The sequence below is a fragment of the Lissotriton vulgaris genome, chromosome 10, assembly GCF_964263255.1.
Source record: "Lissotriton vulgaris chromosome 10, aLisVul1.2, whole genome shotgun sequence".
Taxonomy (NCBI): Eukaryota; Metazoa; Chordata; class Amphibia; order Caudata; family Salamandridae; genus Lissotriton; species Lissotriton vulgaris.
Genome location: NC_141698.1, coordinates 344724300 through 344738290, shown reverse-complemented (window position 1 = coordinate 344738290; position 13991 = coordinate 344724300). Strand labels below are relative to the sequence as shown.

The window sequence follows — 13991 nt, the reverse complement described above, 5'->3', positions numbered from 1 at the left end:
GGAGCTGCTTTCCACCTAAACTTGAGAACTACCCAGAGTTCTCTGTATATGTCTACATCAAAGGTCCTTAGTTTGTCTTTAATTCTTAGCCCACAACGAGAAAAACCAACCCAGAGATAGCACACTTCAGACCCAACTACCAAGCCAAGAATCCAATTATTTGCAAGGCGTCACACTAAAAACATTCCCACACCCCTCCCCAAAGATACACCCCTAGTTGGGTGAAGTTATTAGCATAACGAAGACGTCATGTAGGAAAATATTTAAATACGTGAAGTACTGCGTGGGATAAATAGTGTTTTCTCTTTCATGCCCCAGTTTGCAGCGTACTCATAAAGCACAGGGGACCCAATGAAGTCTGCTCATTATGGAGAACACATGCTTGTGTGCATTTGTGCCTGTATGTCACTATTGTATTATAAAAGTCATGCAGTGTGTTTTCCAATTTTTAAGTTGCTAAATACACCAGTATTTTAGACATTTTCTCTGAAACCCATACTGTGTTTAGTTTAACATGAAAAATGCAGTGGCGGCGGCAAGGTTCGCGGGTGGTGAGGCGCGTGTGTGGGGGTTACAGGGGGCACGAGGGAAGTGGGTGGCAGTGAAAAATAAATAAAAGAAACACTTACCTTGTCACACTGGTCCTGCTTCTCTGCTTCTGCCATCCCTTCATACCGAGTCACAGACAGCACAGAAAAGGCTCCCTTGACCAATCACAACACTGCAATGCAGCGTTATGATTGGTAAACACCTAGCCTTCCCTGACCAATCACACTGCTGCAATGCAGCGTTGTGATTGGTTTTGACCATCCTGGTTCGACGCTCAACCGGAAAATGGGGGCCTGGGCTTGTTCTCCACGCAGGCTGTAATGCAGCCTGCATGGAGAACGGGGAAAGTGCGCATTACTGGTTTGGGTAGCCCGAGAGGCAAGGGACCACTGCCTGCCCTAAAAAAATCAAACGAAAAGTTTTTTTTATTTAATGCATCCCATTTTCCTTTAAGGAAAACGGGCTGCATTTAAAAAAAAAAGCTGCTTTATTAAAAAAGCAGTCCCGGACAAGGTGGTCTGCTGAGCCCAGCAGACCACCATCCCTGGGAGGGCTGGCATTCACAATGGCCTCGCAAATTGCGAGAGGCTCATTAATATTAATGAGCCTCGCAATTTGCGACCCCATTGGGAATCACAAAACAGTGTGAACACACTGTTGTACATTTCATTTAGCGCCTTGCAATTACGAGGCTCTAAATGAAAGGGTTGTACATCTGGCCTTTTATGTTTCTTTACTTTGCAGTGCACAGCTTAAAAGCAGTGGGGCAATGCTTCTCCGCCATAGCGGAGGAGCCACCCCTGGAAAAATGTATGTATATTACGAAACCAAAAAGCAGTGCTATGTGTAAATAGATTAATTAAAATATTTATATACTGTTTTACAGCTTTGCATATGGGTTGCTCCATCACAAACATAAAGGATACCCTGTTTGCCTTACTATACATTACATCCTAAGGCACTTGTGATAAGGCGGGCAGAATATCGGTCATGTTTGTGATATAGTACCTGTCCTCCAAAATCTAAATCAGGCCCTTAATTCTTAAAAGACCTTCAATGAGTAGTATACAAGGCAATCGCCTTTAAACATGCTTTATTATCATAGCATAAAGTGCAAACATGACTAATCTTTTTTCAGTTGCAAACTGGTGATTAATGGCAGACGGGTGAAGTGTCACTCATCTGTGGTGCAGCCTTGCGTTTCCCTCGCAATGGTGCTAAGTTTAGCAACTTAGCCCCAACGCAGGCACCCTTGCACCAGACTGCAATGGTGTCTGCATGCAGGGGAGGATTATTTATGTGTAGGAAGGTGTCCCTTCCTGCACATAAACAATCCTAAAATGCCATCCTGTCACTTTCCTTGTTGCTGCTTTATTCAGCATACATGAAAGTGACAAAATGGCATTTTTAAAAAAGTTTGTTTATGTGCAGAAAGAGACACCTTCCTACACATAAACAAACAATGACATTTAGCTTTTTCCATGTATGCTGCACAAGGCAACATACATGTATAAAGCAAAAAACTAAGAGAAATAATGCATTTCTCCTCGTTTCATATCTTAAGACCAGTTTTTACTTGGTCTTAATTTTGGCTCTGCCTCCTATGTATGCCACCCTTGTGCATAGGGGGCATTGTCAAAATGAATGGGTGTTGCGCTGGAACGCCAACCTCAACACCCACTGCCCACCCCTTTCACGCTTACCATAGCGTGAAAGGGGGCCTTATGTACAAGGCCGTGTTAAGCCACGTTAAGTGGCTTAACACTTCTTTGTACATAAGGTGCAGCCCCTATCGCCAACACATCAATAAAGATGACGTGCTGGCGATAGGGGCTTGTATATATGCCTCCCAATGTTAAGTAATTCATTTCAGGCATAAAACCCATAGGGGGGACAAGAAATCTACCTATAAAACTGCACTCGCTAGTTACCATAAGAAAATAAATAAGGCGCGGAAAGCCCACATTATAAGTCTAAATCAGGCGGGCAAATTTACCGAGGAACTTTACAAAGTTCTCAACACTTTTACTAACCCCATTGCCTGCTCCCAGCAGACGCCACCCTCCCAGGTGCTCTGTGATAACATAACCAATTATTTTGATGAAAAAATCAATCTAATTTATGATAATTTCCTAATGATTCTAATTCCTTGGATCCCGCTAATCCACCGTCTTCAGACTTGACATGGAATGATGCCTGCTTTGAGCATTTTTCTGCTCTGCAGACACCACAAGTTGAAGCTATGTTAAGAACAGCGAAATCTGGTTCTTCTCTAGATATAATGCCAGCCTATCTGTTTGCCTAACTCGCCCCTCTTCTGACTCCATCCATCTGTAACATCTTAAACGCCTCTATGAGTGAAGGGGCACTCCAACTTGAATGGAAGGCAGCTCAAGTTCTACCGATTGAGAATAAAAAGCACAGGTACCCGCTGATGTGTTGGCTAATTATCGCCCCATTTCGCTCCGGCCGATTTTGCAGCTATGCTGCAAAAACGGCCCTGTAACAAAATCGGCCCCCAGGGGCTCAAAACCGGCCCCCACCCTTGCGGCGCACCGGGGGATTGCCCGGTGCCCGCTATGGCCAGTCCGGGCCTGCCTTCCGCTCATGAGCAAATTGATGGAAGGCTACGTTAACACTCAGCTGATGGGATATCTTGAATCTCATGGCACCCTCGATCCTTCCCAGTCTGGTTTCAAACCTAACCATTCCACTGAAACCACCCTCATCAGTGTTACAGATTACATCAAACTGGCACTGAACAACAACAGGGCAGTGCTGCTGGTTTTGCTGGCTTTGACAGCTGACTTTGATACTGTCTCTCACCAGAAGCTAATTCACCGACTGAGAGAGACTGGCATGCAAGGACAGGCATTAAAGTGGCTTGTAAGCTTTTTGGACCAGCGCACTCAAACGATCAACCTGGGCCTCTTTCGTTCTCAGACCTTGAAGCTTACTAAGAAGGTACCCCAGGGTTCTGAATTAAGCCCCACCCTGTTTAATGTCTATGTGGCCCCCTTGCCAAGATTATTAGAGAATATGCATTCACTCCTTATTACTATGCAGACGACACCCAACTACTCCTATCTCTTGACAATGAGATAGACTTATTCAAATATCTATTTGCTGAAGGCATGCAAGCCATATTTGGTTGGATGACAGAAAAGTTCCTCCAGCTGAATGCTACCAAAACTGAGATCTTGTTTTTTGGCACCGCTCAAACAATCTGATCCCCAAACTGGTGGCCTGCTACGTTAAGCCCTGCCTACCATGAAGCTCATGGCTAAAAACCTGGGGGTCCGACTGGACAACTCTCTATGAGAGACCAAGTCAAGGCCACATCAGGTACCTGCTATCACACTCTTAGCCTTCTTCATAGAGTGTTCCAGTGGCTGCCCTTTTTCAGTCCATAAAACCTTGATTCAAGCCCCGGTCATTGGCCGGCTCGATTTTTGTAATGCTCTCTAAGTGTCGGCCAATGAATCCCTCTTGAGTAGAATGCAGATAGTCCAGAACATTGTCACACATCTGGCTCTCAAGATGCCTCCTTGAACCTCTTCCTGGCCTTTTCTGAGGCAGCTTCACTGGCTTCCAATCCGCCGGGGAATTTAGTTTAAACTTTGCTGCCTAGCCCACAAGGCTCTTTATGGTGTGAGCCCGAGCTACCTGGCAGAAAAACATAAATTCTACCTCCAGAGCAGATTGCTTCGTTCAGAGGGCAAAGGGCTGTTTGCGGTCCCCCGTTATAAGAAACTACGAACAGGAGGCAAAACTTTTGCCTATCTAGCTCCGAAATATTGGAATTCTTTGCCATTGGAATTGCGTAAATGCTCCAATCTCCTCCTTTTCAGGAAACTCCTGAAGACTGAACAATTGCGTTATTGATCATTCTGACCTGTCTTTGTCCTTTTCTGCAGCGCGGAGATACTCCTTCGGGGGGGATTCTGGCACTTTATAAATCCCATACAAATACAAAGTCTCAGTTGACTGTCAATCTTCTTATTAGCAGCTGCTTCCAAGTGCCCACAGTCAAGGAGATATATATTTGTCTTTGCTCTAGGCTGAAGAACTGTGTCATGTGGCTGGGCTGCCCCACTCGCCTTCACTGTGTCCTACTGATTTGGACAGCTTCCGAGACACATAATGCCTTGTCACTGCTTGTTGGGATTGTGACAAGAAGTACCATGGGGAAAGAATTTGGCCAGCCAGCATTAACAGCTGAGTAGTTTTATGCATCTTAGTTGTTACATCAAGTTTTTAATTGATACATTTGTCTCTTTTTGGTTTTTACACCGTTTTGTGTGTTGTACACAGATTTCCATTCATTGCATTTTAGCTTTGGCTTTCATTGGTCCAATTTTTAAAACATGCTTATGTGCTGTTCTTTTTCTTAGATTGTAAACGTCAGACAAATCCAAGAAGTGTTCCACCAATTCAAAGTCGTTTTAAGGTAGGTGCACTTACTCTTGATGTATGTAGGTGTCTCCAAAACGTCTCGCTTGCGTGGTGGACAGGCATTTCTTTGCTGATCATCAATATATCAGTAATTGCTCGTGATTTTCTGTTGGTGGATAATAAAGTTTCAGAATGCAGCTATGCCTATTGATATGAGTCATCTGTTCATTATAACGCAGAACATGATGGAATATATTGTCAGTCTAGACTTACCTATTTTGATATTGATCAGACTGGAGAACATGTCATATGGAGATGTGCGGTGATCTAGTTATATGGATCGAACCGTTGATGGAACATGAAGAGCACTGTTACATTCTCAGTACCACATAACAGACCAGCGTTTATATGTGACACTGCTCACCTAAACTAATAGGAAGAATCCCTTACTGTAGTGAAATTGTATAAAACTATATTGTTAGAGGAGGTGAGGCCTTTGTCATTAAAATAAGCAGATACTGAACCCTTACAAACTAAAGCAACCTAGCACTTCAAAGAAGAAGTAGATTTCAACCAGAAACCATGAACTTACATATTTTAGATTGGCACAAACAGCAAGGCCCTCCTCCTCGGATAATACATATAACACATTAACAGCAAGACTGAAACAACGGGGAACATCCTTTACAACGCGGATGTTACACCGCAGTTCCCTTACGATGCAACTTTTACAACGCAAGTTGTAACAACGAATTGCGCTGGGGGGCGCTCCAGGATAGTAAATAGTTTAATTTACTATCCAAATCCTTCCCTACTATCCACGGGGACTGGAGTTGGAATAGTAAATTAAACTATTCACTATCCAGCCCCCAACAACGCAAGTCGTGGTAACGACTTGCGTTGTAAAACATGCGTCGTAAAGTACTGCGATGTAAAACAAGCCAGGAGCCAGGAGAACCTTACCTGCACACGCCTGCACACAGCGCCAGTCCCTGGGTGGGGAACGCTGTAAGTCTCGCCGCCATCACACCATCAGCGCGGCTGGAGACTACAGCTCCCAGCGGGCTCAGCGCGCACTTCCGGTTTCCCGCTGACTTCGCGCCCGGAGGCGCTACTAAGGCCAGGCTCTCCCTCGGTGGAGCGGGGGACAAGCCAGGAGCCAGGAGAACCTTACCTGCACACGCCTGCACACAGCGCCAGTCCCTGGGTGGGGAACGCTGTAAGTCTCGCCGCCATCACACCATCAGCGCGGCTGGAGACTACAGCTCCCAGCGGGCTCAGCGCGCACTTCCGGTTTCCCGCTGACTTCGCGCCCGGAGGCGCTACTAAGGCCAGGCTCTCCATCCGCGTCGCGGGACGCGCGCGGGCAGCGCCGGGCAGAGCCCGGGCAGAGGGCGGGCCGTCTGTGGCCGTCCGGGGCAGGAGGAGGCAGTGCAGGGCCACCCCATTTTCATCTGCCGTACCGGTTTCAACCTGTGGTACCGCATCTCAGCATGTCTACACGCTCCGGTAAGGCCTTGAGGGGTTGCGGGGAGAGTGCCCCCGGGGGTGCTATGTTTGGCTCTATGGACAAATTCCTGACAAGGGTGGCGGCTGTCATAGACAATGAACTTGCCATATCTGAACGGCGCCTTTCACTTGACTTCCCTCCTGCCAAAAGTCCATCGCCAGGAATAGTGTTGTCCCCTCTAAATCCTACTCCCCTTGCACCTTTGCTTGGGGATTTACCTGGGGATTCCCTTATTGCACCCCCAACGGGCAGTCTAGAGGGGGTAGAAAGCTCATTGCCTGGTGTCCACGGTACCAGTTCATGTGCCGTGCTTATAGATCCATGCAACGAGCTCTCTCTAGTAGGTGCACCTGGCATTCAGTCCCCACACTGCCCTGAGGTTCCTGCTCCCGTCCCACAAGCGCCGACCAAAAAGCAACCCACCCAGGTGCCTATCAAAAGGAAGGGGAAAAGGGCACATCACACTAGAAAGGGTCGCCCATTTAAGATCACTACCCATCCCAGGTACCTGCCCCTGAGGGGACCCTCCCCCGAGAGCACCGCAGGGCCGGTATCCACAGGGACAGCCATTTGCGCCCCGGCTGTCACCGATACAGTACCACCCTTCTTGTCGGCCCCACTAACGCCAGTTCAGGACAACGTGGGTCACTCCATGGAGGCGTTTGAGAAGATGGTTAAGTCTCTTGTGTTGCCACTTATAGACCAGGTCAAGAGGTTGGGGGAAAGGCTTGACTGCTTTGAGCAGGCGACTAGGGATAATTTCTTTGCCCTAAAGACCCTTCTCAAGCACCAGCCAAAGCCCAGTAAGGATAGGACTGATAGGTCAGATGAGGCCAATAGGATAGAGGTCCCAGAGACACCCCCCCTGGGAGACCAACTGATACAGCCGCCCAAGCTCCCTGCACCTGGGAATACGATCTTGGCTGCTCCCAAGGTTGGTCCTAGACAGATAAAGCCGAAGGGTCCCACTCATGTTGCCAACGTGCATGCTACCCTTCCCCCAGCAGCAATATCCCCGGTGGCTACCCAGGCCCCAAGTCAACACAAGAAGGGAGGGACGGGCCCTGCTTTGCAGCCTGGGGTTGTTATATCTGATGCAACTGGTGGTGTTGCCTCAACCCCTAAGGCTGCATTTATTCCCGTCCCACCTACAAATCGGCTCCCTCTGGGTCCTCCCCAGAACAGTAGACGCAAGTGCCCCCCAGTTAACCTCCCCCCTGAGTGCCACCCGTATGTTGTCATCCTCACGAAAGTCCCCCCTATTGGGAGTACCCAGCGGGAAAACCATCAGGCACTAAAGAATAAGGTCATCCACTGGCTGAAAGACAACAGGCCCTTGCCTGCGGGAGTGGATGGAATTATTCTTGGTGTACGCAGGGTGGGTTGGATTGGACACGGGAAAAAATCGCTTGAAGGGGATTGTGTGGTTGTAAATTTCCAAGATGCTAGGGTTGCCCAATTTATATGCTCTCAAGGTCAATCCACGGCTGGTTCGGGAATCGACATAGTCGACTTGACATTCTTTTACCCACGGTCTATTATGACCACCCCCTCCATCCACCTTGGACTGCCCTCCTTCATTGGCAGCCCAGGGGGCCAACTTTTGGTGGAAAACACTGCCCATGGCCCTCTGACCCCGGGGGTTCCTTCCCAGCAGCTATCCCCAGCTCCAGTGATACCAAACTGGGGACCTGGGAGTTGTTGACTCAGTCATGATCCGGGGGAGGTCGTTGTGGCCCCGGGTTTTGTCGCTGAGTCAACACCATACCCCAAATCTAATGGCTCCTCCTACCAACCGCAGACTCTGGCTACGGCCGGGTCTGTGGAGGGGAAGGGGGAGACTGGGGCTTCCCATAATTCTACGCCTGGTCCCCCTGATGTGGGTCCTGCGGACTTGTCACCCCCTGTCGAGGATTGTAGCATTGCAGCTGTAACGGACCCCCAGATTAGGGTTTTCAGCTGGAATGTTGCGGGCCTCGAGAGGAAGCTGGCATTGCCGGATTGGAGCGAGCACGTGGAGCAATACTCCATATGCCTGTTCCAGGAAACCTGGAGTCGGGTGCCCCTTCACAAGGCGGGTTATTCCACCCACTTTTTGCCGGCGGCAGAAAGTGTAACTGGCAGGGGCCAACGACTCTGGCGGTCTGTTAATCTGGGTAGCCACCGCACTTAACTGTAGGGTGGAGGAGAAGGACACTAACTGCCCCGACCTCCTAAACATTTTGCTTAGAAATTCCCTGGGCAGAGTCATTCTAAATATTTTCAACATTTATGCCCGTGGTACAAAGGGGGGAAGAGAATCCCCAGTTATAGCTTGCTTGGAAGCGCAGCTCCGCTCATCTCCATACAGGTCTTGTACACTGTTGGCAGGTGATCTGAACTGCACTTTCGAGCCTCTGGATCTGGACATCCTAGCAGATCAAGAGGAACTTGATAATGGGTGGGGGATTCCTCCCCTCGAGCTTGGCCCTGTTAAAAAATGGACAGAAGTGGCCCTCCAGATTAACTCCCTAGTTATGGAGTTTGGGCTTAGAGCTGCCAATGGCAGAACCAGGTCCGACAAAGTAGGGGCGCACACCTACAATAGGCCAGGACACACGTCACGGATTGATTATTTCCTCCTTGACATACACCTGTGGGGCATGGTGGAGGACATGGTAGTTTTACCTTCTGTGGAGAGCGACCACAATCTCCTGTCCCTCACCCTGTCCCACAGGTGCGTCAACAGCACCGTGAGTGGTTCTCCTTGTAACCCCGCGCCGGACCTGTCAGTGGTCACGAACTGTGGGCGAAGGCTAAAGTGGGCGAAGCTGGCTCTTTCGGAGGAGAAAACCTCTGCGATTAGGCAGCTTCTGGTTTCAGCCCTGGCCAATCTTGATTGCCAAGGGGAAGGGCTGATGGAGGTGGCACCTAGGTTTTGTGACATAATTCAGACCATTGGCGACCTCTTTGTAGTCCCAGCCCACCCGAGCGGAAGGAAACCTAGCCTACGACCGGGTCAGGGCTGGTACAACCAAAAGTGTAGGGAGGCGAAATCACTTCTTATTGAGGCAGTCAAGTCCAAATTGCCGCTTAGGACTAGGGAGGCCAGGAGACACTACACACTCTGCCAGAAAAACGCAAGGATGGAATGGGAGGATAACTTCTGGCAGGACCTTCTGGCTGCCAGCCGAGGGAAAGATGCTAAAGGTTTTTGGGACATGGTGGGTAAAAGGAATCGTCCCGCCGACTCCCGGAGGACTTGTGCGATTAATGCCCAGACCTGGTTTTCCCATTTTCAAAATCTGTACTCTGCTGTTGAAGGCCCCCTTAATGATCCCTTTAACATCCCAGCCTTTACTCTAGACCGTGACCTGGATCTGTTTTCCCCCCTTGATGTAACAAAGCAGATCAAAACCTTGGTCCCCTTGAAAGCAGCTGGCCCGGATGGCCTACCAGGGGACATCCTCCGTGCTTACCCGGAAGAATGGGGGGCTCTAATCTCTGCACTCCTCAATGCAATCATGGGGGGAGGGCTTGTGCCTGACTCCTGGAGAGGTGCAGAGGTGGTCCCCATTTTTAAAAAGGGCAGTCGGGATTTACCCGGGAACTATAGGCCTATAAGCCTAATAGACTCCAGCCAGAAATTGGCCGGGAAAACCATCTTGGGGAGAATTACTCAATGGGTGGACGACAATCACATTCTGTCCGACATGCAGGCTGGGTTCCGTTCGGGTACAGGAACTATTGAACAGGCCTTTAGGCTTTTGTTGTTACACTGGAAGGTGGTGGTGCTGGGCAAAGGCAGTCTTTATCTGGCCTTTATTGACCTTAAGACTGCCTTTGACCTAGTACCAAGGGAGGAACTTTGGAGGGTGCTTCATGGTTTAGGGATGCCCCCATACCTACTGAACCTCCTCATTAACCTGCACACCAACACCTATGCCCAGGTTAGATGGGGGTTGAATGGGGAAAAGACCGATAAGATCAGGGTCGAGAGGGGAGTAAGACAGGGCTGTGTTTTGGCCCCCACCTTATTCTCCCTCTATATTAACGGGGTGGTAGATCATCTATTGGGCGAACCATCAGATGCCCCCAGCCTGGGTGGAGTAAAAATTCCAACTCTGTTGTTCGCCGACGACACCCTCCTCATCTCCAAAACCCCCCAAGGTCTACAGTTTTTGCTGAACCGCTTCCAGGATTTCTGTACCACTAAAGGCCTCGTCATTAACATAGACAAGACCAAGTACCTAGTCATGCACCCACCCCGCAAACTTGGTCGCCCTCCAATCCTGAACTCCATACCCTTAGAAAGAGTGGCGGAATTTGATTATCTGGGGATCCGCCTGAATGATGCAATGAGCTGGACTGCCCACATTGATAAAATGACTCTGGCCCACAAAAGGGTGGGGGGCGCCCTTCTTAAGGAATACAATAACTCCTCCAAACATTGTGTTGCACCCATACTGGAGATCTATAAAGCTCGTGCAGTCCCTGCTTCTCTCTATGGATCGGAACTGTGGGGTTTGGGCAAAGTCGACTCATTGAGTAAGGCCGAAAATAAATTTATCAAGGATCTTCTTGCTATTCCATCAAGCAGCCCGACCATCCCAATGCTCTTGGACACTGGCTGTAAAGCCATAAGGGACCAGGCTCGGCTTCGTCCCCTTCTGCTCTGGGCACGTTTGTGGAGGGTCCCGGAGCTACAATCGTATGCCAATGGTCTAGCAGAAGTGATGCATGCTGACGGTTGGAGCAGCATCAAATGGCTGAAGGACATAAAACATCTTTTAGGGGAACTGGGTTTGGCTTCTTGCTGGCATAGTCACTCCGCTCCACCTAAGAAGATTTTAAAAAAACTTTACTGGGAGTGGGTTGACGTGAAGCGTTCTAGTAGCCAGCAGCATTGCAAAACCACCGCAGCTTTCCTGTTGTTCAAAGACGTTGTCTTGTATGAGCCATATATGGATATTATAACAGTGGCTATGGATAGGTCCTTGTACATTAAATTTCGGCTAGGAACCTTGCCTTTGGCGGATCTCTGTTCAAGGTGGAATAAAGCCCAGCCCACATCACGCTTTTGTGCCTCTTGTCCGGACAAACCAGAGACGGTGCCACACTTCCTTTTCGAATGCCAGGACTATGGTCGCCCCAGATCGCGTTGGCTTGCCCCCATTTGCAGAGAACTGGGGACTCGTCAGCACTCTGTTGCCCTACGGATTCTTTTAACTAATACAGCCCCTCCTATTGTTTGTGCTGTAGTAAAATTTTTAAAATGGGCTTGGTTGTTAAGACTTAGAAGACTGTCCATAACAATTTAATTCTTTTTTATCTAATTTATGCTGACACACCGTGTTTTAATTATCATCCCACTTGTACAGTCTTATTTATTTCGACATGCTGTTTTTATCTTTTTGTACTGCTTTTATGATATGTGCATATCGAAATAAAGCATCAATCAATCAATCGTAAAACATCGCGTTGTAACAACATACATCCAAACAACGGGGAACATCCTTTACAACGCGGATGTTACACCGCAGTTCCCTTACGACGCAACTTTTACAACGCAAGTTGTAACAACGAATTGCGCTGGGGGGCGCTCCAGGATAGTAAATAGTTTAATTTACTATCCAACTCCTTCCCTACTATCCACGGGGACTGGAGTTGGAATAGTAAATTAAACTATTCACTATCCAGCCCCCAACAACACAAGTCGTGGTAATGACTTGCGTTGTAAAACATGCGTCATAAAGTACTGCGATGTAAAACATCGCGTTGTAACGACATACATCCCTGAAACAACATCACAGTGAAGAAATGAACACCATCATTTTACAAACCGATTTAGTTAAAAAGTAATCAATGCAATTATTAAAACTACACACAAATAAAGCAAATCTGATGTATGGCCCAATAGGCCTACCTAAACAAATTGAGATTTTTATTTTATTTAAAGTAGTCTGTGGTAGTGAAAAATTAAGCCCACCACATGCTCTTGTTGTGCTTTTCAACAACGCTCCCTATCAGCAACAGTGTGTTTGTTTTGTCACTGAAACAAACCCTCCTAGTTTAAGAGTAGAGTAGGTCTTGTAAAAATGATGTCTTGTGGTTTTACTCGTGCAGCAGATGTTCCTGTTCAGAAAGCAGCAGCCAAAACAAATGTTTATAATATCAGAACATTTAGGAAAGGTTTTTTATAGCTAATGCCCTATTGGAACAAAAGTTGCCAAAATTCGGAAAATGCTCTTTGGCCACCAGCCACGGTTTGAGTGAGGAAAAACCCTTTTCCATTCTCCCAAGTCAGAAACAACAGCCAAAGGTTCTATGATCTTTAGTCTTGCTGGTTTTTCTCCAAGCAGATGCAGCTACTTTGATTGTTTGAATGCTCACGCACTCACATTTGTAGGAAAATATAAGTGCTGCCGTACAAGCCTTGGACACTCTTCTTCTGGTGGACTTACAAGAGGACAGCTTCCTTCGCAGTTATAGTAGCTTTTAGGGTCAGAGATTCAAAGGTGGGGGGCAGGAACACTGATCAGTCCTTCAACAGGACGACCAGAATTATTCAACAGCGGCCTTGTTAAGTCTTGTCAGAATTCTTTAACAGTAGCCTTATCTGATCCAAGCAACATTTGTAATATTCCCTCCTAATTGTTCGCTGAATTAAATGAATTGATAATATCAGGTTCTATAATTAAAAATTGTACGCGGAGGGCCCTTGTCTATAGTTTCCTTTCACTGCTTCTCGGGTCTACCCAATACCCATCCATTCTACTTCTGCTGGAACAATCTACTACATCTCCCGCAAAACGTAAACCTTTTTCCAAACTCACTGGAAAACTAATGCCTATGGTGCAAACACAGGACACTTTGTTCGAACTTAAAAACTGTACGTGCTCATTACTGACCCATCTCATGATTCTCATCGCCAGCTTGGCACCCTCAACTGTTTGCTTTCTCTTCCATTCCCTGACTAAGTTTCTCATTCAGTGCTGAATATTTGGCCTCTTACTTCAAATCTTGCTTTAAACCTAAAATCTTCAAGCAGAAATGAGCTCAGGCTCTGTAGTTAGAATATGAATGCCAAAGAAGACATACATTAATGAGAGAGGGAACATGTGTTGCTGCTGAGCATCTCTTTTCAGCTGGTACAAGTCAATGGTTTTCATGTTTGTGGTGTACTCCCTAGAGATTTAGTTTCTGATCAGTAAAATGATATGATAGAGCAGTACACTTATGATGTTGGCAGCTAGCCATGGCCTTTCCAACCTATAAAGATTCATACCTATGTAATCATTTGTTGTGATAAGATATAACAACTCTTTGCTATTGTTATACCCTGACAATTAATTATGCATTTGCTCTCTTGGTAGCCAACAAGAACAAGAAGTGGAAGCCAGGTTACGACACAAGTTTACTGTGATGGATAAAAGTGAAGCTGCAGCTCTGGTTGCCGCTCAGAAGGTAAGTGTGTGAGAGCCACAGCTTTCTACTCTTGAGACTGTTTTGTATTGAAGAGTTCCTTGGCGAATATGAAGGAATTTCAGAAAACCCC

The 13991-nt window shown here is 47.4% G+C and overlaps 1 protein-coding gene across 1 annotated transcript in view; it reads left to right on the top strand.

The window, feature by feature from the left end:
* The window catches only part of KIF9 (kinesin family member 9), an 818529-nt gene that overhangs the window by 263670 nt on the left and 540868 nt on the right, over positions 1-13991 (top strand). Inside the window, exons 13-14 of the mRNA XM_086941121.1 lie at positions 4944-4999; positions 13810-13900. Of these exons, the coding sequence (XP_086797247.1) occupies positions 4944-4999; positions 13810-13900 (147 nt within the window). The remainder of the gene's footprint in view (positions 1-4943; positions 5000-13809; positions 13901-13991) is intronic.